The following is a 24,860-nucleotide window of genomic DNA, read 5'->3' on the forward strand; positions in this document are numbered from 1 at the left end:
CTGAAGGCCAGGCAAAGAAGAGAAGACTCAAAATACTGCCTGGGAAGGCTAGTAAGATCAGACCCTTCATCTCAGGGTGGGCAGGATGTACTATGCAAAGGGAAGAGAGAAAAGGAGCATCTTACATAAACTTCCCGTCTATCTAGCCTTTCTGAAACTATGGGAACCTGATTCTCAATGCCAGCCAAACATAAGCAAATCTGTCAAGTGCCATCTCCTCTCTTCCTCAACCTCTCCAGTCCCCCAAGCAAACTGCCTGTGACTTTCATCCCGCTTTTCCAAAATTCTGACCCATTAGGTCAAAGACTTCCCTTCCAGTCTCCCAGCCGAGCCCCCTCCACTCTGTGCTATTTTCACCCGTGCCGCCTTCCCAGGCCTTTGGATCCTCTAACTCACTGTGGCGCAGGGAAAACCAGGACAGGCTTGGGAGGCACAAGAGACTTAAATCCCAGATCTGCAAACTGTCAACTGTGTTAAGTTGGCAAGTTACCTTACCATAGCTGACTCTTTCTTCACATGTAAAATGGAGATGACAAAAATACCTAATTTCCCAGGATTTTTGTGAGGATTAAACTAAATAAGTGTTTTATAAAATACTTAGTAAATGCCCAATAAATGGTATCATCATTGCAATCATTAGCTCTCATCTCTTCACACTGACTCAAACTTTTCTTTTTCCTGACAATACCAATTCCTTCCTAAACACAACCAGCAGACTCCCGCTTCCACATGAAGCTCTCTGATTCAGAGGGTAGCTCTGCAGCCCCACTTCCAGCGCTGGCTCATCGTCGTCTCACCCCTCCTCCTGATGCTCACCCCATCTACTTCAAACACTCGAAATGCTCCAGCCTGATTTCAGCCTGACCTTGGGCCTTGTCTATCATTCTCACAATCTCCTATCATTCTATTTCTCCCACTTCCTCACTTTAAATCCTTTGGTAGTCTGGAAAGCCTATGAACTCATTCTCCATAAAATATTTTTAAATATAAGTGAAATGCGTATGGTTACAAAGGGAATAGTTATTTAAAAAAATTTTTTTTAGATTTTTTTATTTTTCCTTTGTCGCTCTAAAGCCCCTCATTACATAGTTGTATATCTGAGTTGTGGGTCCTTCTGTTTGTGGCACGTGGGACGCCGCCTCAGCATGGCTTGATGAATGGTGCTAGGTCTGTGCCCAGGATCCGGCCCGTTAAAACCCTGGGCCACCGAAGCAGAGCACAGGAACTTAAGCACTCGGCCACAGGGCCGGCCCCTAAAATATTTTTTTAATTTGTGATATATAGTAACATATTTGCTTCTTTATCAACACACTAGTAAGTGCTAGCAGCAAGTCCTACCATAAATTCAAAGCAGTGTGAATATCTCAAGACAGCTACAGTAACTATGACATGAAAGCATTTCTGATTTCTATTAGTGACAAAGTCGTAGGTACTGCTGATGCTACTGTACTTTGTCCCCTACATTCTTAGTGGAAGGAAATACTATGTTTTAGTTAGATGTTAGTAAAATTAAAGATGTAATTTTTTTCACATCCAAGCTGATGGACCCTTGAATTCTATTCATGGGTTCATCATGTTAAGAACCTCCACATGCAATAACCTACTGTTGCTCAGGCCCGTCTAAATTCACTAACTTCATCCATAGACTACAGAATTATAGCTCAGTAAAACAGACTCTAAGGGTAGGGCTTGGGAAATCATCGTCCTATTTTAAACTGTTGGAACTAAATCCCAGTTCGTCTGACGTCTGTACCCTGTTTTTTCCCTCACAGCATCCTTCCTCCTGTGTCTCTCTCCCAGGCATCTACCTACATAAGTAGCCATTTCAGCCTGACACTCACAGCCCTTCGTAACAGAGTTCCCACATACGTTTCATTCTTATCACTCATTCTTCTATCCACATCACTGCAGGATGTTCATCATCATCCCCGCACTAAATGCCAGCAGTGCACCCTAGTCAGCAGAACCACCCAAACCTGCCACACGCACTTCAAATGTGCCCTATGGGGACAGCCCTCCATCTTGACCCCACTTTCATTTAGAAAACAAGTCCACGGACCCTGTCTCTGGTGTGCTGTTTTCTTCTTCTTAGCCCAAACACTTACCTCATCCTTGCCTGTATGTAAATCATACCAGACGTTTAGGATTCATCTCGAATGCCACCTCCTCCACGAAGATTTCCTAATCCCCATAACCAGGTGTGAGCTCTCTTTTGAAACCAAATATAATTTTTTTTCTAGAACTTCTAAGTCTTCTCTTTCCGACCAAGTGTGACAGTTTTTTGGTGTATTTTCTCCACCCTTAAGTAAATTTCTAAGCTCCCTGGTGGAAGTGTCACTTTTTTACCTCTATGTCTATGGAGCCTTACAGATATTCAGTACTGGAATGGAATTAAGAGGTTTTAGGGTTTGGGTGTTTTTTCCTTTCTTTTCTAATTCCTGTTCTCCAAGGCCAGTTCAAAACAAGAGCATACTCTTGAAGCCTTTTCAACTCTTAAGACAGAGATGAATGAAAAGTGGCAAGAGTTTTAAAGGCTAACACTTCCTGAGTACTCACTGTGTGCCAGGCATCTTTCTAAGTGTTTTCATATGTTTCCTCACTTGATCTTCACAACAGCCCAATGGGATAGTTACCACTATCTGTGTTGTACAAGGATAGTTCCTGCTATCCTAGTCGTGTAGCTGGGGATGCTAGTCACAGTCTGAGCAGAAGTGGGCTAACCCTGCAGCCCAATCCGTTCATTAAGCCCATCTCCACTGAGTCACATGGAGCTTGACAGAGAAAATAAATATGCTTTTCCCTAAACAGAAGTAGTCACAATTTTTTCCTAATTAGTAGTATTAAGTGAATATGTAAAGTCTTACTTTTGAACCACTCGGTCTGGCTGATGCTATGATATAATGTTATCTACTGTAACTTGGCATGCTCTTACACAATATGACCATAGCTAGAAGACCCATGTTTTGCATGTTTTATTCCTTTCCAAACAAGTATCTTTGGTGTTTGGGGACCAATTTTACAATGTGTAAAAATTCAGTAACATGTTATGTTTTAAAAATGAAGGCTGAAAAAAGTGAAGAAAAATTGTGCAGAAATTGAGAAGCTGATCCTAAAATTCATATGAAAATAGAAGGGATTCAGAACTGCCAAAATTGTCTTGAAAAAGAACAAAATTGGAGGACTCACATTTCCCAATTTCAAAATTTACTACAATGCTATGATAATCAAAAGAGCGTGGTACTGGCATAAGGATAGACATATAGATAAATGGAATAGAACTGAGAGTCCAGAAATAAACTCTTACATTTATGGTCAAATGATTTTCAACAAGAATGCCAAGACCATTCAATGGGGAGAGAATAGTCTTTTCAACAAACGATGCTGGGACAACTGGATAGCCACAAGCAAAAGAAGGAATTTGGACACCTACCTCACGTCATATACAAAAATCAACTCAAAAGGGATAAAGAACCTAAATGTAAGAGCTAAAATCAAAAAACTCTTAGAAGGAAGTATAGAGGTGAATCTTTGTGACCTTGGATTAAGCAATGGTTTCTTAAATATGACACCAAAAGCACAAGTAACCAAAGAAAAAACAGAAAATAGCTAAGTTAGACCTTATCAAAATTAAAACCATTTGTGCTTCAAAGGACACCATCAAGAAAGTAAAAAGACAACCAACAAAATGGGAGAAAATGTTTGTAAATCAAATATCTGATAAAGGACTTGTATCCAGAATATGCAAAGAACTCTTACAACCCAATGATATAAAGACAAACAGCCCAATTTAAAATGAGCAAAGAATATGAAAACACATTTCTATAAAGAAAATATACAAATAGCCAAAAAGCACATGAGAAGGATGCTCAACATCATCAGTCACTAGGAAAATGCAAAGCAAAACCACAATAAGAGACCACTTTACACACTCTAGATGGCTAAAACAAAAAAGACAGTAACAAGGGTTGGGGAGGAAGTAGAAAAAGTGGAACCCTCATACACTGCTGGTGGGATTGTAAAATGGTGCAGCCACGACGGAAAACAGTTTGGCAGTTCCTTAAATAGCTAACCACAGAGCTACCATATGACCAGCAATTCCACTCCCAGGCCTATACCAAGGAGAAATGAAAACAAACGTCCACACAAAATTGTGTACACAAATGTCCACAGCAGCATTATTCATAAATAGCCCAAAAGTGGGAACAACCCAAATGCCCATCAACTGATGAATGAACAAAAATGTGGCATATCCATCTAATGGAATATTATTCAGTCACAAAAAAGAATGAAGTGCTAATACATGCTACAAATCTTGAAAATATTCTAAGTGAAAGGAGTCAGACACAGAAGGCCACAACTGTATGATTCCATTTATATGAAATGTCTGAAACAGGCAAATCAATACAAACAGAAAGTAGACTAGTTAATAGGTACACGGTTTCTTTTTGCAGTAATGAAACCATTCTGGAATTTGATAGCAGTGATCACTGCAAAACTCTGTGGATACAACAAAAACCACTGATCCACTTTAAAAGGGTGAATCACATCTCAGCAAACGTATTGAAAAAACAAACAAGGAGCCAGCCCAGTGGCCTAACGGTTAAGTTCAAGTGCTCCACTTCAGTGGCCCGGGGTTCACAGGTTTGGATCCCAGGCACGGACCTAGGACTGCTTGTCAAGCCACACTGTGGTGGTGTCCCACATAAGTTAGAGGAAGATTGGCACAGATGTAAGCTCAGGGCCAGTCTTCCTTACACACACACACACACAAAACATGAGATACCACTTCACACCCACTAGAATAGTTATAACCAAAAGACATTAGACCTTCATATGTAATCTGATACCCCTAAATCACTTAACATAAAATTTGGGCTTTTGAACATCAGCTGACAAAGAAGCACTTTGAGCTCTGTCTGTGCTGATGCTGCCTGCCAGCAAATATCACGATCTTCACATAGCAGCTTATACAATATTGGATTTTATATTTCATTTCCCCTCATTATGTAAACATGACAGGAAAATAGGAAAATGAAAGTCCTAAACTGATGGTAAGAAATGTAGGTCTCACAAATTTAATATAATTAACATAAAGACAGAAACAATCATTAACTTCAATGAAATGCTCACTTGACTTTAAGTCAATCAACTGTATGTTTGACAATAAAAGCACAAAAATAAAGAACATCGATGAAATGCTAGAACTATTTTGCAAGATCATGTCAAGACTATATGATTAAAAGTAACTTTAACATTTTCATAATACTTTATACTCTCTGGGACAGAACCTTTCTTAAAACATTGTTTGAAAACATCTATCCAGTTCCTTCTGATCCAACTGCTTTAAGTATTGACAGGAACATATTATGTAGAAAAATAAGAGCTTCTCTCTAGGTACAGACAGGGGCTGGCAGCCACAAAACTGGCCAAGCACAACAGTTTAGGTTTAGGAACAAGTCACAAGACACAGGTAAGACCACCGCGTCAGTCAGAGGCTTACGACAACGTCGATACACAAATCAAAATATGAAAGACTGAATAAGTAATGGCCTTCTCCATCAAATAGAATAGCTGTTCAGTTAAATTCTAAAAAGAAGAATCAAAATTCAACCTACTAAACATGCTTAGAGTAACGTGAACACAAACACAAAATTGAAAGGAATATAGAACAATTGAAAATAATATGTTGAGGTAGGAGACGTGTGGGGTGGATTTGTTTTCTATATCTAGTTAAAGTATTTTGGAAATAATTTAAATATATATGTGTATTTCTCCACTAAAACCCTGGTTACTAACTAGAGTCCTGACCATGGACTCTCCTGACCTCTTCCACTATGTGATCATCCGGGCCCGAGGACTCATATTAACTGTCCCCTTAATCCCAGATCTAATTCCCCATCTTAGATTCATTAGCTACAATTTAATACACTGACTTGATCAGAACAGTGCTGAGCAAACAGCAAATAGTATGTAAATATTAGCAACAGGGACGCCACATTGCATGACGCCAGGGAGTGCCAGCCACATAACACATACCAAAGACAGTGCCCGCAGGAGTTGTGCGACATGGCAGCTCCAAGTCCACTTTCTGGTATTGGTCAGTATCCACCTTCTCCCAATGCCTACGTCAAATTTTAAATCCCCAGGCTGGAAGCCCTCTTAATTCATGGATTTTTATCTGTGTCAGTTCACTATAGTGTGCCTGCCCAGACACACTCAAAACTTGCTGTCAATAATTCTCTCATTCTTTTGTTATCATATTTCTATTGGATTTCTAACTTTCCTTCGTTTACCCTCCCTGTTTATGAAATAACTTCTTTTGAAACTCATACGTTCCCAATTCTTATGAATTTATATCATCTTAGGATAAAATATAAATATGTATTATAATTATTAATTTAATTTTCCAATAATTTAAATGGAAGACAATTCTCTGTAGAATCTTCTATGCTTCACTCTTGGAGAGCATCCAGTACCTGGGCTGTTGACTTACAACAGGGAAGACTGAGTTTCTCAATTTCTGGAGGAACTGGTTAGAGGGCAGCAGAGAAATTTTTCCACCTAATAACAAGCATGGATTCTCCACTTTTAATATATTTTTCTTACTGAGAGAGTAAGTGAAATTTCATAACTGTAGTTGTGAATGTTTTGGGCCATTGCTTGCCACCAATAATGTGGAAGAGGAGTGTAAAAAAGAAAGAGAGAAACATGCTAGTTCAAAATGTGTCTGCAATACCAACTCTAAATATAGTATTTTTCAAAGTTTATAAGCAAAGGAGAAAGTCTTTATATAACCATCAAAACTACACAAGAATGCTTAAGATTTCTAAACGGAGTTGAGATTCAAACTACAAAATGATTGAAAATATATATCCTAGAATCAATAGGATGTTTCCAATTCTCCCTGGTCTGATGTTTCACCTTTTTTCAATTCAGTGTCTCAAGATATTCAGCTTAAGTGCTCAACTGAATATAGTCCTATTGAATGGTGGTTGACTGACAACACTGAGGCTATAACAAATATCACATGAGAAGTATTTATTCTCCTAAAATCTTTTTGAAATGTATTTGCTCTTCTTTTTATAGAAAATAATAATCCCTATCCTTTCTCAGAAATTGCCTCTATCAATATATTCTGGGTATCCTGTCTCTATTTCACTCTTATTTTAAATTGTCAGTTTTCTCCTTATGTCTGTTTCAATAGAAATTCATTTAGTTATTTAACATTTTCAAAGTGTTTTTTCATTATCTGTTCTTCTCCCTGTTTCCTCTTTTTGGGAAATCCCTTATAGGGTTTTTATGGTTGTATATAAATATTTAGCTAAAAAGACTTAGATGTACAACGCAAGCTACTGAAGGTGATCTCTGATAAACCATGAAAATGAAACTTTTTCCTAGTAGCAAAGAAATTAGCAGAGAAAAGGGAGGAAAAAAAGCTGGATTAGTATGACTTGACCAAAAATACAGTGCTTTCTGGTATAGCATAATTGAAAGTAACTGGAGATCTCTAAAAAATAGAGATTTCTGATCTAAAATTGGATAATTATATAGATAAGTCATTGTTGCTGTTTTGATTCTTTAATTATTCTAAAAACAAGATGAAATTAACATACATACTTTTAGATATATTTGCCCTTGGACAATGTTAAATCCTAAAGTTAAGAGAACACAAAAGTGACCTAAATTTTTAATCCTCTAAAGTTTTCTTCTCACTAACACAGATTTAATGGGGTTAGTTTAATGTAAAAACAGAAAAATGGATACCTCAGGGAAATTCCTTTGGATATACTTATACTATAAAGGATCTTTTCACTCACTCAGCAAATGATGACTTTCAAGATTGCCTGCTGGTGGTTAATACATTGACAAAAGGGGATTCAAAGTGTCAAATCTTATGAAGAAGAGAGAAAAGAAATCTTCACCATCAAAAAGTCACATCAAGAATTTTAAAAATTCATTTCTGAAATGTTAATGGTAAAATCCAGTATCTTAATATTGACGTCCAAATGGAAGATCCTCCTATCATAATTCTAACAGAACGCTTGTCTTAGAATCTCATCCTTCTTCACTTTCCTTTATTCTAGGCTGAAAGAGATCGTCCATGAGCTTCATTGACTAAGTTTACTGGCTGTCAGAACTTGAAACAAAATCTGTGTTCAAAACAAAGTCTGAAACCAGAATACGAACTAACTCTACTCTAAACCCAATGATGTCATTTTGCTGCTGCCTTTCCAATAAAGATTAACACAACTTTTGGCTGGTCCTCAGCTGAAGTTGAATTAACAGGCAAGATAAATTCATCAGCCTCTCTCTCAATTTTCATAAATGCATGCATTCATTCAGACACATATTGAATACCTTTTATGTGCATATTATGCTGATAATTTCTGACAACAATTATTCTCAGTCAAGGGGGTGACTATACAGTAAGATCTGTTTGTTTTGTCTGTAGAAAGTTCTGGGTACTTTCAATATAACTCAATGTAAAGGAGTTTGTCACTTCAACTTTGTCCAGGTGTAACTTTGCCTCATTCCAAAATCCTACTTAAAAATGATTCCCAAATATGCTGAGAAAATAACAATGCTATCCTATGCCTCTCAGCTTTTATACAGTTCTTGGAAGAGAAGACGTACAATCAGTTCTGATCCATGAAGGGGTGGGTGCTCTCATCTGAGGGTTCTGCTCTAGAATCTTGTGAACACTGCACGTGTGCAGAAAGAACAAACTGCAGCAACTGAGATGAGGCGGCTGCAGTGTATAAAATCGGGTACACCACTGGCCTCTTATTCTTATACTGCTTTGACATTCTCGTAAAATTAGAACTGGACTTCACTAGCCAGAGTTTATCTAGATTAGAGGAAAATTTCAGATTCCAGCCTATTTGTTTCAATTTAATAAGCTACCCTCACTGGGAAACGCCAAGCCTCCTTTCTCCTCAGGCGTGCGAAGCACACCTGCCCGCCCTCTGTTTCAGTTTTGATGTGGCTCTGAACCTACAACCAGGTTCTCTGAGGGAAGAGATCAACGACTTCAAATGATATGGAATTTTATGTCTTTATAAGTCACCTTTCCACATTGAAACACGGAAGCTCCATAAAATAAGTTAATATTTTGCTTTCAGAGCAATAATATTATTTGCCTTCATTATAAATAAAGAGAATTCATTTGAGACAATGATTTTTCAAATGAAAGTATTAAAACAATCTCATTAAAACCATAACAAAGGTATTTCATGTTCTCAGATCTTTATTAAAGTATATAATCCTGGCTCAATAATAACTCTAACATTTTTATATCACAAATTTGCCTTTCAGTAACACGTAATACACTTAGGCAGATTTACCGCATAGATGGCCTCAGCTTCTAAACACCACTACACTGATTCATACAAACAGCAAACTCACGTAGAGAAGCACCTCTTGATATCTTTTTTGGTACTTTAATCTTTAGACTTAAAAACTGCATAATAAGTAGAGTTCCCATAACATTTCATGTTTGAGACAGGAAACAAACACTACTCCTATCTTATAATTGCCTTTATCTGATCTGACTGGATGCAGTTATTATTAATAACATAACCTTTAAATTTGTGAGGGAAATCAATACTTTATATTTACTCCTCAGAGAAGGCTCAACAGCAGGCAAAACGAGGAGCCATTATAAAATCATACTGCTGAGTATTGCCCTAAATCACAATTCTGCTTATATAATTGTATGCATATCACAGCTAACAATTACTATTTAATATATCAAGATACATCTAAAAGTATCCTTTGGTTGCATTAGTATCAGGAGGCTAGGAAAGCACTGAAGATTCATTCTCTGGTCTTCTGGTCATTAGCATAAACTAAAGCTTTTGAAACTACTTGGTGATCCCAATTCTGGGGCCTATATCATGAAACCTTCAGACCAGCAGCCTCAGGTGGAAGGAGCTGAAGGCCGGAAGACTCCCAGTCAAGGCAGAGTTATCATTAGCAGATCTTAGGAGCACAGGAAGGCAGCCAGAATCACTTGATATTTATTAGAAATCAAGATTCATTAAATCACTTCTCTTTCAGAAAAATATCTTTAAAACTTGTATATTTTCAAATGTTCTTTCTTTAAAGAACATATAAAATTAAGATATTTGTGAAAATAAGTTTCAAGTATACTTGTTTCTCTTCATTTCTCCCCCTTCAAAGGAGTTCTTCTCACCAAGCACAAAGGTGCTAATCTTTAAAGCAAGACAAACTCTTCTGTGCTAAATCTTTTTAATCTTTTCTTTTCATCCTCTGAGAAAAGGTCGTCTTCCTTGGCTGCAGTAGATGTAAAATCATAGTCTCTGGAATGACCATTTACAAAAGTAAATAAGGGATATTTCTCCTTAGAAGAAATTTTCAGCATCTGTAACAGAAAGTACAGAAGAGTCCCTTATTCGACACAATAGTGCACAGTAGGACCATGTGACAAAATGTAATATTTTAGCCCTGAATATCTCGTTAGCTTCTCTCATTTACAGTGATCCAGCGCCACTGTTTTACTGTGTGGCTAGAAGACAAAAGTTCATCAGCATTGCAGAGTTTATTTATAGCCAAACACTGCTCCTCCGTTAGGACTACACCATCAGAAATTAAGTACGTTACCATTCCCTCCCCCAGCAAAGTCAGTCTTCTAGTCACATTGGTTTGAAGGCTTACTAAAGAGCTAAGATTTATCTTCTTTCGGTATTAACAAACATGAAACAAAATGGCATCACTGACTATAGCAAAATATTGTTAAAGACTGCTTGGTACTAAAACACAGGAAAGAAAGCACAAGACTGAGTCAGAAGGCCCATTCTAACTCAGTGCTGCAACTTACCTCGACGTAACCCCGGACAGATCACTCCACCTGAGTTTCATCTATAAAACAGGGCAAAGGCAGCTACTCTCCTTACCTTGGAGAATTGTTAAATCAACCAAAAGCAATAAGAAAAAGTTATTTTTAAAAATTAAGTTTGGTCTTTTTCAAAGATTCCTATATTTGAAAAAGTATTTCTGCAATAATCTAGTCAACATGAAAAATACTGTTCTTATACATAGTAATAACCCACACTTTAAATTACCCTCTCAAGTTACATTACTTAATTTGGAAACGATAAAAGCAACACCTGGAATTTTGTGGGGACCCTCGACAACCTTTACAATCTCTGTCAATTTGGGATTCACTGACAAGCCAACAACCCATTCTAAGCCATTTAAAATCTTTCTGTTAAACAAGTTCTATTAAAAAAATTAAAACAATTTTCATTAAAAAAGGAATTAAATTTTTTGAATGAAAGATGTTTTGATAGAAACAAACTTTTCTATAGGGAACCATGACCTATAAGAAGGATTCTAAAAAGTTTCTATGAATTACAGAGAATGTTGAAAAAATACCAACATTCTTATACATCATTAATCATGATCAATTAAATATAATTTGTTTTTAAAGGATAATTTCAGGGGTAACAACTAAATTTTCCCAAATGTCAATATTCAACTGAAGGATCATCAAATTCTTAAATAGTACATTTATAGATTCTCTCGAAATGTGGCTGAAACAAATACGTAGCCATAGAACACAGATACAATGTTAAATTAAAAATATTTCAATGAGACAGTTAATATGAAATACATTTTTAATTGAATGGAAATGAACCATTTAAAAACAAGTACTTAAAAAAACTAGATGTGATGAAAATTATATCCTATAACTCACATTGTGCTTCTAATTTATAGACTGCTCAAATTTATTTTATTTATATTCTACAAAGGGAGAGAGAAGGGCAAAAATATGAAAAATGAAAAATAAAGAGACACAGGGGACTGGCATCTCATAAGGCATCTTTCACCTCCAACCAATGGCTGGAATACAGCCCAAAATTGCTGCCATTTTCTATCCATTTAACGTCACTTTAACAGTGCAGTATCTAAGGGGCAGGCATCATGGTGTCACTCTCAAACGAGCACAGCAGAGCTAGCACTAGCTCTCTCCACTCCTTCTTTCAACATCAAGAAAGAAGTCACTTAGGCTTACTAGTTGTTCATCAACTAACATTCAAATCTGTGCCCCAGGCAAGATGTCAGAAAGGAACCCTCTACCCTTTAATTATAAAATCCACCCACATTTTGCAAACTCACTTGCAGTGTAAGGCCTCCTTATGTGTATTTATTGATTTAGAAAGTTATCATTTTTCTAACTTTTCTGAGTTTATTTAAAATATTTTTAAAGATTATCAAATGAAAAATATACTAAAGGTTTAACTCAAATGAGTTGGGAACTTATATCCACACAAAAACTTGCACAAGGATGTTTATACCAGCTTTATCACTACCGCCAAGACTTGGAAGCAACAAAGATGTCCTTCAGTAGGTGAATGGATAAATAAACTCTGGTATCCAAAACAACGGAATATTATTCAGTGCTAGAAAGAAATGAGTTCTCAAGCCATAATAAGACAGGAAGGAACCTTAAATACATATTACTAAGTGAAAGAAGGCAAGCTGAAAAAGCCTTTTCTGCATTACACTGTATGATTCCAATGATAGGACATTCTGGAAAAGGCAAAACTACGGAGACAGTAAAAGACCAGTGGTCGCCAGGGATTAGCAGGGAGGGAGGAGAATAGTGGGAGCAGAGAGCATTTTAGGGCAGTGAAACTTCTCTGTATGACACCATAATGGTGGATACATGTCATCATACATTTGTCCAAACCCAGAGGAGGTGCAACACCAAGAGTGAAGCCTAAGGTAAACTAGAGACTTTGGGGGATGAGGACGTGTCAGTGTAGGTTCATCAACTGTAGCAAGTGTCTGGTGGGGGATGTTGGCAGCACGGGAAGGGAGTATATGGAACCTTTCTGTATTTTCCACTCACTTTTGCTATGAAGCTAAAACTGCTCTAAAAACTAAAGTCTACTAAAAATGTCTATATTAAAGGACAACTGGGTGTCACAATAAGGTGAGTGATAACCTAGCAGCACATAAACATAATCTGGCAGGCAAGAAATAATTTTAGGACAAATAAAAAGGGAAATGCCAAAGAGACCTTAGAAATTATCTAGCTCACGCTCATTTTATAAATGGGGAAATTGAGACGCAAAGGATTTAAATTACTTTCCCAAGAGGACTCGGCAACAACCAAAGGGATTACTGGCATATCAGACCTCAACAACTTATCAACATGCTTTTCAAACGCTTTTCATAGCTCTAAGCACCATAGCCAGAATTTTGTTCAGGCTTCCTTTTTTCAAAAGAATAACAATGATTTGAAAATTTAGAGGCTGGACTGCTGGCATAGTAGTTAAGTTCGCATGCTCTGCTTTGGCAGCCCAGGGTTCACAGGTTTGGATCCCAGGCACAGACCTAGTACCACTCATCAAACCACACTGTGGTGGAGACCCACATAGAATAGAGGAAAGTTGGCACAGATGTTAGCTCAGCAACAATCTTCCTGAAGCAAAAAGAGGGAGATTGGCAACAGATTCAGGGCCAATCTTCCTCACCAAAAAAAAAAAGAAGAAAGAAAGAAAGGAAGAAAAAACAGACATGAAAATTTGATTCTGAGAACTTTTATCAAAAATGAACACTTCAGTTTTCTTTTATATATTACAATAAAGGACATATTGTGAAAACCTTAAAGTCCCTCCATAATGGACAATATAAAATCTATGCGAAAAAAATTCCAAATTAGATTATCTATATGACATAAGAGTACTATCAATTGAGATACTACACAAAAGATAATGAAAGTTATTTAATAACTTTGGGAAATATTTATTACATAATGTTAAAAGAAAAAACATGATATAAAGCTACATATAAAATTCATTCTCAGAGCTGGCCTGGTGGCACAGCAGTTAAGTGGGCACGTTCCACTTTGGCGGTCCGGAGTTCACAGGTTCGGATCCCGGGTGCGGACATGGCACCGCTTGCCAAGCCATGCTGTGGTAGGCATCCCACATATAAAGTAGAGGAAGATGGGCACGGATGTTAGCTCAGGGCCAGTCTTCCTCAGCAAAAAGAGGAGGATTGGCAGCAGATGTTAGCTCAGGGCTAATCTTCCTCAAAAAAAAAAAAATTTATTCTCAATCATGTTAAAATAATTTTAAATATGTATTTTTAAAAGACTAGAAGGAAATGTAGTAAAATATTAAGTTATTTCTCAATGAAAGAATTAGTGATGACTTCTTTTTATACTTCTATTTTCCAAACTTTCTACCGTATTTCTCATAAAATTCGGAGAAAATAATTTTTTAAAAAACATTGAAGATAACTGAACTTACTATTTCATAGCTGATTTTCAAAAGTGGGGGATGTCAGTGGTTTGCTCAATAATAACTGTAGAACAGGCAAGTCCTCCGTTCTATTTTAATAACATACACTGAAGTGGCTTTACTATCTAAAAGGCAACTTACAGATTTCTTTTCAGGAAGTCAAATATTTTACCACATTTTTTCAATTTGACTGGTTTCAAATCTGCAAGGGTAAAATCTAGAGGACAGGAGTTAAGTTATTTCTTCCATCATAATGCTGGGAGTTGTAAGAACAGAAAGAGAGCCAGGAGACGACCTCTTCTCCCCAGGACAAACCTTTTCCACTAGTCTCACCACCACAGCTGTTGAATTACACCCAGTACAGAACAGTCATACCTGTGTGGTCCATATTCACCACCATGGAGCTACATTTTATGGAGGGTTAGGGTCCAAAGTCAGCCCATAATGTGAAAATCAAATACAGTCAAAATCAATAGTCAAAACTGCCTTCAAAAAGCCTTTAAAATTGTTTCCAGGGTGTTATGCATAATTTTGTGTATACTGTTGAGTAACATGTACAAAGGCACAATTCAGTACAGCATATAAAAAGGAGCACAAGTGGAAAAATGCATTCCTGTTCACGTGGTGGAATTGGAGACATTAAACGAGCACACGCTGTAACCTCCACTCGTCTCCTCACTGCTCGATCTTCACTCGCTGTAATGCAACTTTTACCCCTCACTGTCCTGACAATACTCTCTTCTAGTTCTCAAATAAAAAAGCCGTTTATTAGTGCTATTCTCTTGATATTTCTACAGGGACCAATACTGCTAAGCATTTCTTTCTCAAAATATTCATTTCTCTTGATTTCTCTAATATTTTGCTTTCCTGTTTCTCTTCCTATTTTCTGAACTATTTCTTCTCTCTCTTTCATCGACTTCACTTATTTCTGCATTCCAAAATGCAGAGATTAATCAATTATTGATCCTTTAACTTCTCTATTTATTCTATAGTCTTTCTCTTAAAAATATTACCTAAGTTTCAACCATTTCTCTGATACGCTTTATTATCGTCCATGTTTTATAGATGAGGGAAGAGAAATATTGAGGGGTTAGGTGACTTGTGTAAGTTCACAGAGCTAGTAACTGACAGATCCAGGATTAAAGCTGAAGCAGTATGGTTTTATCATAACCCCAGACTATGCTGCCTCCTACAGCAGTGGAGGCATGTCCCAGGATCAACTCAAATTGATTCATACCAAAATAAAATTATCATTTCTTCTTCCCAAAATTAGCTCCCTTCCAGACTCCTCTATTTCTATCATTGGTGTATCATTTATATTAATTATGAATGGTTTTTGTAAAAAACAATTAACAATGGCTTTAAGTAACAGAAATTGTTTTTATCATATAACAAGAAGTCTGACATTGCTAGCTTTGGTTAATTATGTCCAACAGTTTCTACAATTCTCTTGGCCTTTCCCTCTGATCACAAAGGCTGCTGAAGCCCCAGGTGTTGAGTCTGCATTCAAGGCCGCGGCAGGTGACAGCACGGCATCTATATCTACCATTTCAGCAGAAGAGAAAAGCTTTCCCAGAAACTCCCAGCACACATCCACTTCTATTTCACTGGCCAAACTGTGACTAAATACGAGGGAGACCAAGACAAATCAGTATTCGGGTGGGCAAACTGCTACTCCAAATAAAGTCAGAATTCTCTTAGCAAAAAGAGAGAGAGGTAGCTATTGAACAGGTAACTAACGGTGCTTGCAACCACTCAGAGAAAAGAACCATAATACAAACAACCCAGGGTGAAGGGGTAAGCAAAGACTGGAAGGCTTCTGGAGGCTGTGTGGTCAGGAAAGGCCAAGCTGAGCCCCGAATGACAATACAGAGTCAGATGTCCGAGTTCTTGCAGAGCAGCACTCTAGGCAGAAGAATCAGCTGGTACAAAAGGCCTAGGGTGCCAGCACGCTCAGCGTGTGCAAAGGGCAGAGAGAAGGCCACTGCGGCTCGAGGGCAGAGGAACAGAGGAAGAGGAGCTCACAAGAGCCAGGTCACCCAGGCCCTGCTGGCCACATTAACAGGGGATTGAAGTTTCACTGTTCCCCTAAACAGTCTACCACAAACTTCCCAGAACATCCACCTTCGAGCTTCTGCTCAGGATGCTTCTATCACCTGGCCGCCCTCTACTCCCGCTCTGATCAGTTCTTTAAGTCCCAGCCCAAGTTCCACCGACAAGGGTCTCAGTCCACAGTGACTACACCTTTCTCCAAAGGCCTAGAGATTTGTCTACTATAGTGTAAAGATTACAAACAGGGACCATGGGACTTAGTCTCAGTTCACAACTGGGCTGATACTCACAAACTGTGTGACCCTGGGCAAGTCACTTAACCAGACTGCTTCATTTTCTTTACCCATAAAATGTGAGTATTGATAGCATCCACCTCAGAGCTGTTGTGAGGATTAAATCAGTTAATAACTGTAGAGTACTTAGAGGATCACCAGGCATCTAGTGTGTTGGCTATTATCATTATTACTGCCATGATTATCATAATGTTAGCTTTCCGGTATATATTAAATATACTTTTTTAGTCATTTACCTTTAATAGTCATTTCATGTCTTCCCACCTAAATTAGCCCCCCGAAGATTTTAAAAGAAATCAGGGTTCCTCTCATTAAATCCCAGAAGTAAAAACACCTATAACAGAAGACACCCCTCAGCTCTCACTTAGAGAGTATGGAACTAGACGGAGGGGAATATAATCACGAACATAAACCTGAAACAGAAAGTGTTTGCAGAAAGACATTTACCAAAATAGCAATGGGCACAGGAAACTGTGTACCATGGAGAAAAGGGAACGTTAGTTCTAGAAGAGGAAGCAAACCTATTCTCTTATTCTATGAGGTGAACGAGTAAAAGTTACACGGAAGCTGATTCCAACTCAATGTAGGAAAAGTTTTTTTTTAACAATGAGGGTCTGTCCAAAAGATGAAAAGACCTCCAAGGAAAATAATTAGTTCACCACTACGTGAAATAAAGATTAGACAGGCAACTGTCTGGACCATGGATTGATGTACAAATCGGAGACCATACAGAATAGTGCTTTCCAGCACATATTCTCAAGTTAAACCGCCTAAGGTTTGATCTCAGCACTACCATTTATTAGCAGTGACCTTTGTGAAAGTTACTGAACCTCTGCAAGTGTAAGATTCCTCATCTGTATGATGCAGATAACAGTACCTACCTCAGAAGGTCTGTGTAGATTAAATGAGATAATGCATATAAAGTGCTTAGCTCGGTGTGTGACATAAGGTAAGGACTCAACAAATGTCAGCCTTGGACTGAACAACCTCTAAGATCTCTCGGATCTCTAGGATTCAATGGCTGTAACGTAAATTTTGTTCTGTAGCAAGAGGACAACTGGCCACATGTAAATATTTTTTCCTGTGTTGACATGCATTCCATAATCAAATGATTAATTTCCTAATATTCACAATTTTAGTTTAGATTTTCTAGCCTCAAACATCAGCACTATTAGGTAGTAAGTTTATCATTAAACAGGAGTATTCTATTTGACAATAATCATTTGGCTGAGAACAAGTGAAAAGAAGAAGAAGAAAAGGGGGTGAGAGAGAAGATAAAAACCTACATGAGGCCCTTTAGAAGACAGCAGAGCAGATATAACCTAAGTTGGGGTTGGGAAGGAGACATTTCAGCAGGATAGTTCACCCTACAGAACCTGGAGAGGAACAGTATGTATATAAAGGCACAAAAACAGGAGCGAGAGACAAAATTGACAAGGAAACTGACTGAAAGCCTGTATATGGACTCAATTCCCAAGTTCCTCCTGGCAACCCATACCCCTGGTTCACTCCCCACTAGCCACCCACACAGGAAAACAAAGATTTATTCTTTGGAAAAACTGAATAAAGATATGGATTCTAGGACACCAGGCACAGTGATGACTGCAAAAGCTGAGGAATTAGTGACAGCTGAAGACACCGAACGGTAGGGCCCTCAGCATCCGTCACCACCTGCTCCTGGAGTACCTGCAGGCAACATACATCCCACAGGGAGATGGCAGAACTCTCCTCTGAAAAAAATGAAATAACTCTAGAGAAAAGATCACCACTCACTAACATTTGGGACCACCCAGTGAAAAGGCAAGCTCGTCACCTGATCACCCTTGGACGAGGGTCACCAGCTTGAAGCTAGGCTCAAACACACAGAACTTTTACTCAGCTCTTCAGTGCCTCACTCTTAAATACAGACAGACATAGAAGATCACCAGTCATGCAGGGGAAAGCATCCAACAGAAAACTGGACGATTAAAACAAAAAAAAACCCCAGAAGGAAACATAAACAGCAAAAGAAGCAGAAGAAAATTTCAAAATTACTATAATTAATTTCCTTGGGGAGAAGATGAGATAATACACCCATTAAAAAGATGAGACTATTATGAAAAAGGAATAATAGAAAAATATAAATAACTCCTGGAAATTTAAATATTGTAACTGAATGTTAAGAATAATAGAAGAGTTAGAAGATAAAGTAGAGGAAATCTCCCAATATAAAAAGATAAAGACATGAAAAACAGAAGGAAAAAAGACAGGAAAATTAGAGGAGCAATTTAGAAGGTCTAACAACCATATAATAAGAGTTCCAGAAAGAAAGAATGATGAAAAGAAAAGAAAGGAAACGACGTTTTTTTAATTTCAAGAAAATTTCCCAGAATGGAAGGAAACAGGACAATCAATGAAAAAGAATGCAAACCAAGGCACATAACGAAGTTTCAGAATGGTGGGGACAAATAATGATGGCTAACACTTTCCAGAGTGCCTACTATAAACCAGGCACTAATCTAGTAGATCGTTTGATCCTTATAATGCTGCTACAGAGAGAGGCAGCTATTATTATTTTCATTTCATGAGAAAACTGATGCACAGAGAGGTTAAGCAATATGGCCAAGGCTACACAGCAATGAGGTAGTTGAGCTTGGATTCAAACCCAAAAACTTTCAGAGAGAAAAAAAGTTTACATTCAGAGGAAAAGAATTCAGAATGGCGTTAAACTTCTCAACGGCAACACCGGGTACCACAAGTAAGGAGAGCAATGACTCTGAAGTTCAGGGGAGAAGTTACTTTCATTCTAGAAGTCTATACCAAATCAAATTACCAATAAATTACAAGATAAAATAAAGATGGTTAGACATGCAAGAATTGAAAAACTTTATCATCTATGCATCCTTTGCTTAGGAAGGTATTAGAAACTATGCTTAAGGGAATAAACCAAGGAGAGATTCAGAAGATCAGAACCCAGTTTAGGAAAGCAGCATTGGGAAGCTGCAAATAGCCATCTCTGCATCAGGTCTAGAAAACAGTTAAGACTGAGGCAAACAGAAAACTGAGAGGGGAAAGTTTCTAGAACAGGAAAGAAAAGAGAAAAAATGAAAGATTTCCTTATGTTTTGCACTCATGAAAAATTTGCTGCTTGGTATTTGACATAACAGGAGTGAACATTCAGAAACAAATATCAAGAAAATGAAAAGGGGGGTGGGAGGATTCACTCCAGGAAAACAACGTTAGAGAAAAAGCAATGTAATCATATACTGTGTGACTAGGGAACGACATTGTGGAGGTATAATAATGTGAACCGTGATTTACCAGAATCTGGGAGTACGGCAGAGAGAGCAGAAATGGGGTGAAGGGGAAGAGAAGAGAGTTAACCCTCAAGTACTGTAACAGGAAACTAATCGGTAATGTCGAAAATGGATCAATCAAGAAATGGCAGAATAAGCAAATTACTTAGAAATGTAGAGGTAAAAACACAAAGTAACATCTAAAAGAGTTGAGTGACCATCTCTGAGAAGGTGCTCTGTGGACTGAGGAGTAACATGGCAAGGAATCCTGTTTCTCAGCTTAAGCCTTTTGTTGCCATTTTACTTTTTAAAATATTTGCACATATTACTTTGATAAAAATTAATTTGGGGGCTCAAACATATTTTGAGTTATATATGAAATAAATGGACTATTATAAAGGAAGATAAAGCCACAGCAATTTAAGGTAAATACAATAGAAGAAATAGGTGAAAATACACTGGATTTGCTATATTTCAATCACTGAGCTCCTTGCTAATTTATAAGTAAGATAAATTTATGACAAAGTCTCTTGAATTCATTCTTTCATTCAACAAAAATTTACTGAACTCCTACAATGTGACGAGCAGCTCTGGGCCCTGGGGAGCAATAATATAGAAAACCAACAAATATCCCTGGCCTTATCAAGATTACATTCCAGTGGACTAGATAGGTAACAAATAATTAAATAAACATAACGTGTTTACATATGATATAGCACAATATATACATATCTGCCCACTTGTGTGTGTGTACTTAAATGAATGCGCTAAGGAGAAAAATAAGACAAGGAAAGAGAGAAATAACAGATGCATACAGGGCGGCGAGGAAAGGCCTAAGAAGTCGACACTTGAGTGAAGAGGGAGCACGAGAGCACCCGCAGGATGAGAACTGCAGGCACAGGACGACACAGAATCCGCGAACAGAAGGGCACGGAGCATTCTCAAGCAGGCCGGTGTGGGGGACCCAGAGAGAGGTGGGGGAAGAGAGGGAGGGGACAAGATCAGAGAGGCATGGGGGTGGAGGGAGATTCCCTTTTACGAGGCCATGTGAGTCACTGCAAGTTCGGGCTTTCACTCTGAGTCGGAAAGTTACTGGAAGGTTTAGAATAAAAAAGTAACACAATATTAGTTGTAGTTTAAGAAAATTACTCTGGCTGCTATATTGAGAGCAGCCTACAGACAGAGCGAGGGAGATCAGTTAGGAAGCTACCGCAATAATGCCAAGGAAGATACGATGGTGTCCAGCATAATAACGGTGTGGTGAGAAGCATCAAACTCTAAACATTTTCTGAAGGAGAGGTGACAGGATCTGCTGATGGACTAGACATGGGGTATGAGACAGAGCACGGGATCCAGGATGACTCCAAGTCTTCAGACTGAGCACCCAGAAAAATGGAGTTGCCATTATAGAGTAACTAAATTCTTTTCATTTGGTTTATTTTACTTTACTTTTATACCTTACTTTAGTAATAAAATTTCTTTAGACGGATTTAAGATAAAATTGTAACTCCATATTCCTTTCTATAAATAATATTCATGATAAAATTCCAACGAAATACAGAAATAAAACTAATTTTTATGCTAGGATTTTTTTAATGGATCTTTTTATTTTATAGTCACATCTTAAAACTTAAAAAAAAAAAACAGCTAAAACAAGTATTTCATAAATATAATTAATTAGAGGGCCATGATGAGATTTACCCTGCTACCAAGAACAATATAAGAAACGGATAAAGTAGATAAAGCAACTGTTGGAAAGTATCTGAGAGTAACCAAGAAAAGTACGTCTTGAGAAGTGAAAACCTTAGAGAGGGGATGTACATCCAGAAATGACAGAAGAAGCCAGAAGACAACAGAACAAATATCTTTAAGGTACTGAATGAAACAACTGGTAACAGAGAATTCCATCCATTGAAAATATCCTTCAGTAATAGAGGCAAGCTCTTTCCCTTCCCTTCTGCTCCCAAACAATTCATTTCTAAAGCCACTAGAAGAGGCTGGGCAAAACCGGCATCCAGGCTAGGGTGGGGAGTCACTCTGGTCTACGAGGCCTGCTGAAGCCAGGCTGGAACACAGCAGACAGCACCTTAATCAAGTGATCAAAGTAACACCACCAGTAAAGGGACAAACTGAAATCAGATGCCAACCTCTAAGATGCAGTAGGAAGAACACAGAGCATCATTTCTGTGACATACCTAACAAAAACACATGACCTGAAGAATCATGAGGAAACATCACACAAACCCAAACTGGGGCACAATTAACAAAATTTTCAAAAGTATCTTGTAAAAAACCAAAAAACAAAAGTATCCTGTAATCTTTGAAAATATCAAGGTCATATGAAGGTCAGGAAAAGATGAGGAACTATTCTAGATTAAAGGAGTTTCAAGATATATAAATGCAACACACTATTCTGAACTGGATCCTTCTGCAGAGCATTACTGGAACAATTAGCCAAACTTGAAGAGTTTCTGAGGATTACCTGGTGATAAAGTACAGTGCTGTTTTCCCGATTTTGATGGCTGAATTGTGGTTAGGTAGGAGAATGTCTTTAGGAATTGCACACTCAATTGTTCAAGGGTGATGGAGCACCATGTTGACAACTTACTCTCAAATGGCTCAAGAAAAAATTACTTATACTATATTTACAAATTTTCTGTAAGGTCCCAATTATTTCAATTTTTTAACAAAGACAAAATAAAGACGTATTCAAAGAAACAAAAACTGAGAGAATTTATCACCAGCAAACAGCACTAAAAGAAACAGTAAAGTTAGTTCTTTAGAGAGAAGCAAAATGGTCCCCAAAGGAACAGCAACACAGGAAAGAACGAGGGCATCACAAAGGGAAATGCTGACTGTTCAGAACACGATGCCTTGTGCAATTAAAAAAACACATAGGATTAAAATATATGACAACAAAGCACAAAAATGGACTTTAAGGAAAGAAAACTACTAGAGATAGAGGGTCATATAATTATAAAAAAGTCAATTCAATAAGAAGACCTAACAATCCTAAATTTGTACACAACTAGTAACATAGCCTCAAAGTATATAAAACAAAAAGTAAGTGAACTTAAAGGAGAAATAGACAAACCCGCAAGCACAACTGGAAAGCTTTATCACATATCTTACATACCATACAGGAACCAAAAAAGGACACGCAAGATTTTAACAACATGATTAACTACTTAGAGACAGGAGGGAGGGAGAGAGAAAGGGAGGAGAATGTTAAGGGAAAGATCAGAGACAGAATTCAACAGAACTATTCCACAGAGATGCTGAAGTCTGAAGAAGTGGGAGATGCACTTCTTTAGTGCATTGTTTTAGATGGTTTAGTGCTTGTATGAGATGCACTCCCACTAAACCTGACTTCTTCATAATCACCTGACCTTCAAATTCTCTACCTCTCTCAATTCTCCCAGACCATTTGCCTCTTTACCCACAGGGATTCCATGATTGACCATTTCAATGAAATAAAAGATATTCCTAACTCTACTTAAAATTCTGCTGTCCCTATCATGCCAAACTCTATTGTTCACTTATCTACTCCCAATTCAAGGCTTCCAAGCATTCTTTTTTTCTATTTCTCCTGCTTTTTCTCCCCAAATCCCCTCAGTATATAGTTGTATGTTTTAGTTGTGGGTCCTTCTAGTTGTGGCATGTAGGATGCCAGCATGGCCTGATGAGCGGTGCCATGTCCGCACCCAGGATCCAAACCAGCAAAACCCCGGGCAACCGAAGCAGAACTCGAGAACTTAACCACTCGGACACACGGCCAGCCCAAGCATTCTTAAAGCAAGTCATGGAACTGTTAATTAAGTCTGTTATAACAGGAAGACATTCACTATTCTCTTGCTGGTTTCTTACTAATTGTGTGGTAGGTTTAAATAAGGCAGGTTTCATGGACCAGTGAAGACTTTATCTGGACCTTAAGGAAAATGCAGTAAACATAAAACGTTTTTGCACTCCCCAAATTAAATTATGTCTTTCCTATTTTTCTTCCCCATAGCACTGCATTCTTTTTCTTCATGGAATTTTACATTTTTTTAATGCATTTGTGTGTTTAATGTCCACCTTGTCCCCTAGACTATAAATTCATGAAGCCAGAGTCATAACTCTCTTATTCACTATTGCATACCCAGCTCCAGAAAGTCATTCAACAAATACTGAATACTTACTATGGGCCAGGCACTGTTCTAGATGCTTTGGAATACATCAATGACAAAACAGGCAAACATTGCTACCTTTGCATAGTTTATATACCCCTGGGAAAGGCAGATAATAATAAATATAACACATAAGTAAATTATATAGTGTATTAGAAAGTAAAAAGTGCTAAAACATTAAAAAGTAAAAGACAAGGCAAGAGGAAATGATGGGGAAGTTGCACTTTGAAATAGGCAGTCAGATTAGGCCTCACTGAGAAGGAGACATCTGAGCCAAGACTTAAAGAAGGTGAAGAAATCGGCCATGCAGATATCTGAGAGAAAAAGTATCCCAGTCCAGTGCAAAGGCTCTAAGACAGGAGCCTGCCTATTAGGTCAGAGATCTGCAAGGAGGCCAACATGGCTGAAGCGGAATGCAGGAGAGGAGAGCAGGAAATGAGAAGCTGAGGTGAGAGGGTGGGGCATGCAGACAGATCATCTAGGGCCTTGGAGGGACAGTAAGATTTTACTTTGAAGTGAACTACAAAGTCAATGCAGGTTTCTGAGGAGAGGAGTGGTATAATCTGACTTACGTTTTCAAAGTTTCACCCAGGCTGCTGAACTGAGAATAGTTTGGGGGGCAGGGCTTGGAAATGAACTAAGAGGCCACTGAAGTAATGATGGTGGCTCAGACCAGCACAGCAGCAGTGGAGGTGTGAAAAGTGGTCTGATTCTAGATATACCTTGAAGCTATAACTGGTCATGGAATACGGGAGACAGAAAGCAGGCAAAGACAGAAAGGTTTTGGGCCTGAGCAGA

General features: G+C 38.0%; 1 protein-coding gene across 34 annotated transcripts in view; it reads right to left on the reverse strand.

Moving 5' to 3' along the window:
• Positions 1–24,860, reverse strand: part of ATG4C (autophagy related 4C cysteine peptidase) — a 155,472-nt gene that overhangs the window by 52,377 nt on the left and 78,235 nt on the right. For 9 of the 34 annotated variants that reach the window (XM_070591905.1, XM_070591926.1, XM_070591906.1 and 6 more), the window contains one exon: positions 9,230–10,384. The exons of 19 other annotated variants lie outside the window; for them this stretch is intronic. In XM_070591905.1, the coding sequence (XP_070448006.1) occupies positions 10,217–10,384 (168 nt within the window). In that variant the 3' untranslated portion in view covers positions 9,230–10,216. Of the gene's footprint in view, positions 1–9,229; positions 10,385–10,840; positions 10,917–24,860 lie in introns of those variants that run through there. 6 more of the 34 variants (XM_070591914.1, XM_070591913.1, XM_070591915.1 and 3 more) reach the window with 2 other exon arrangements.

Source organism: Equus przewalskii, chromosome 24 (assembly GCF_037783145.1).
Source record: "Equus przewalskii isolate Varuska chromosome 24, EquPr2, whole genome shotgun sequence".
Classification (NCBI taxonomy): Eukaryota; Metazoa; Chordata; class Mammalia; order Perissodactyla; family Equidae; genus Equus; species Equus przewalskii.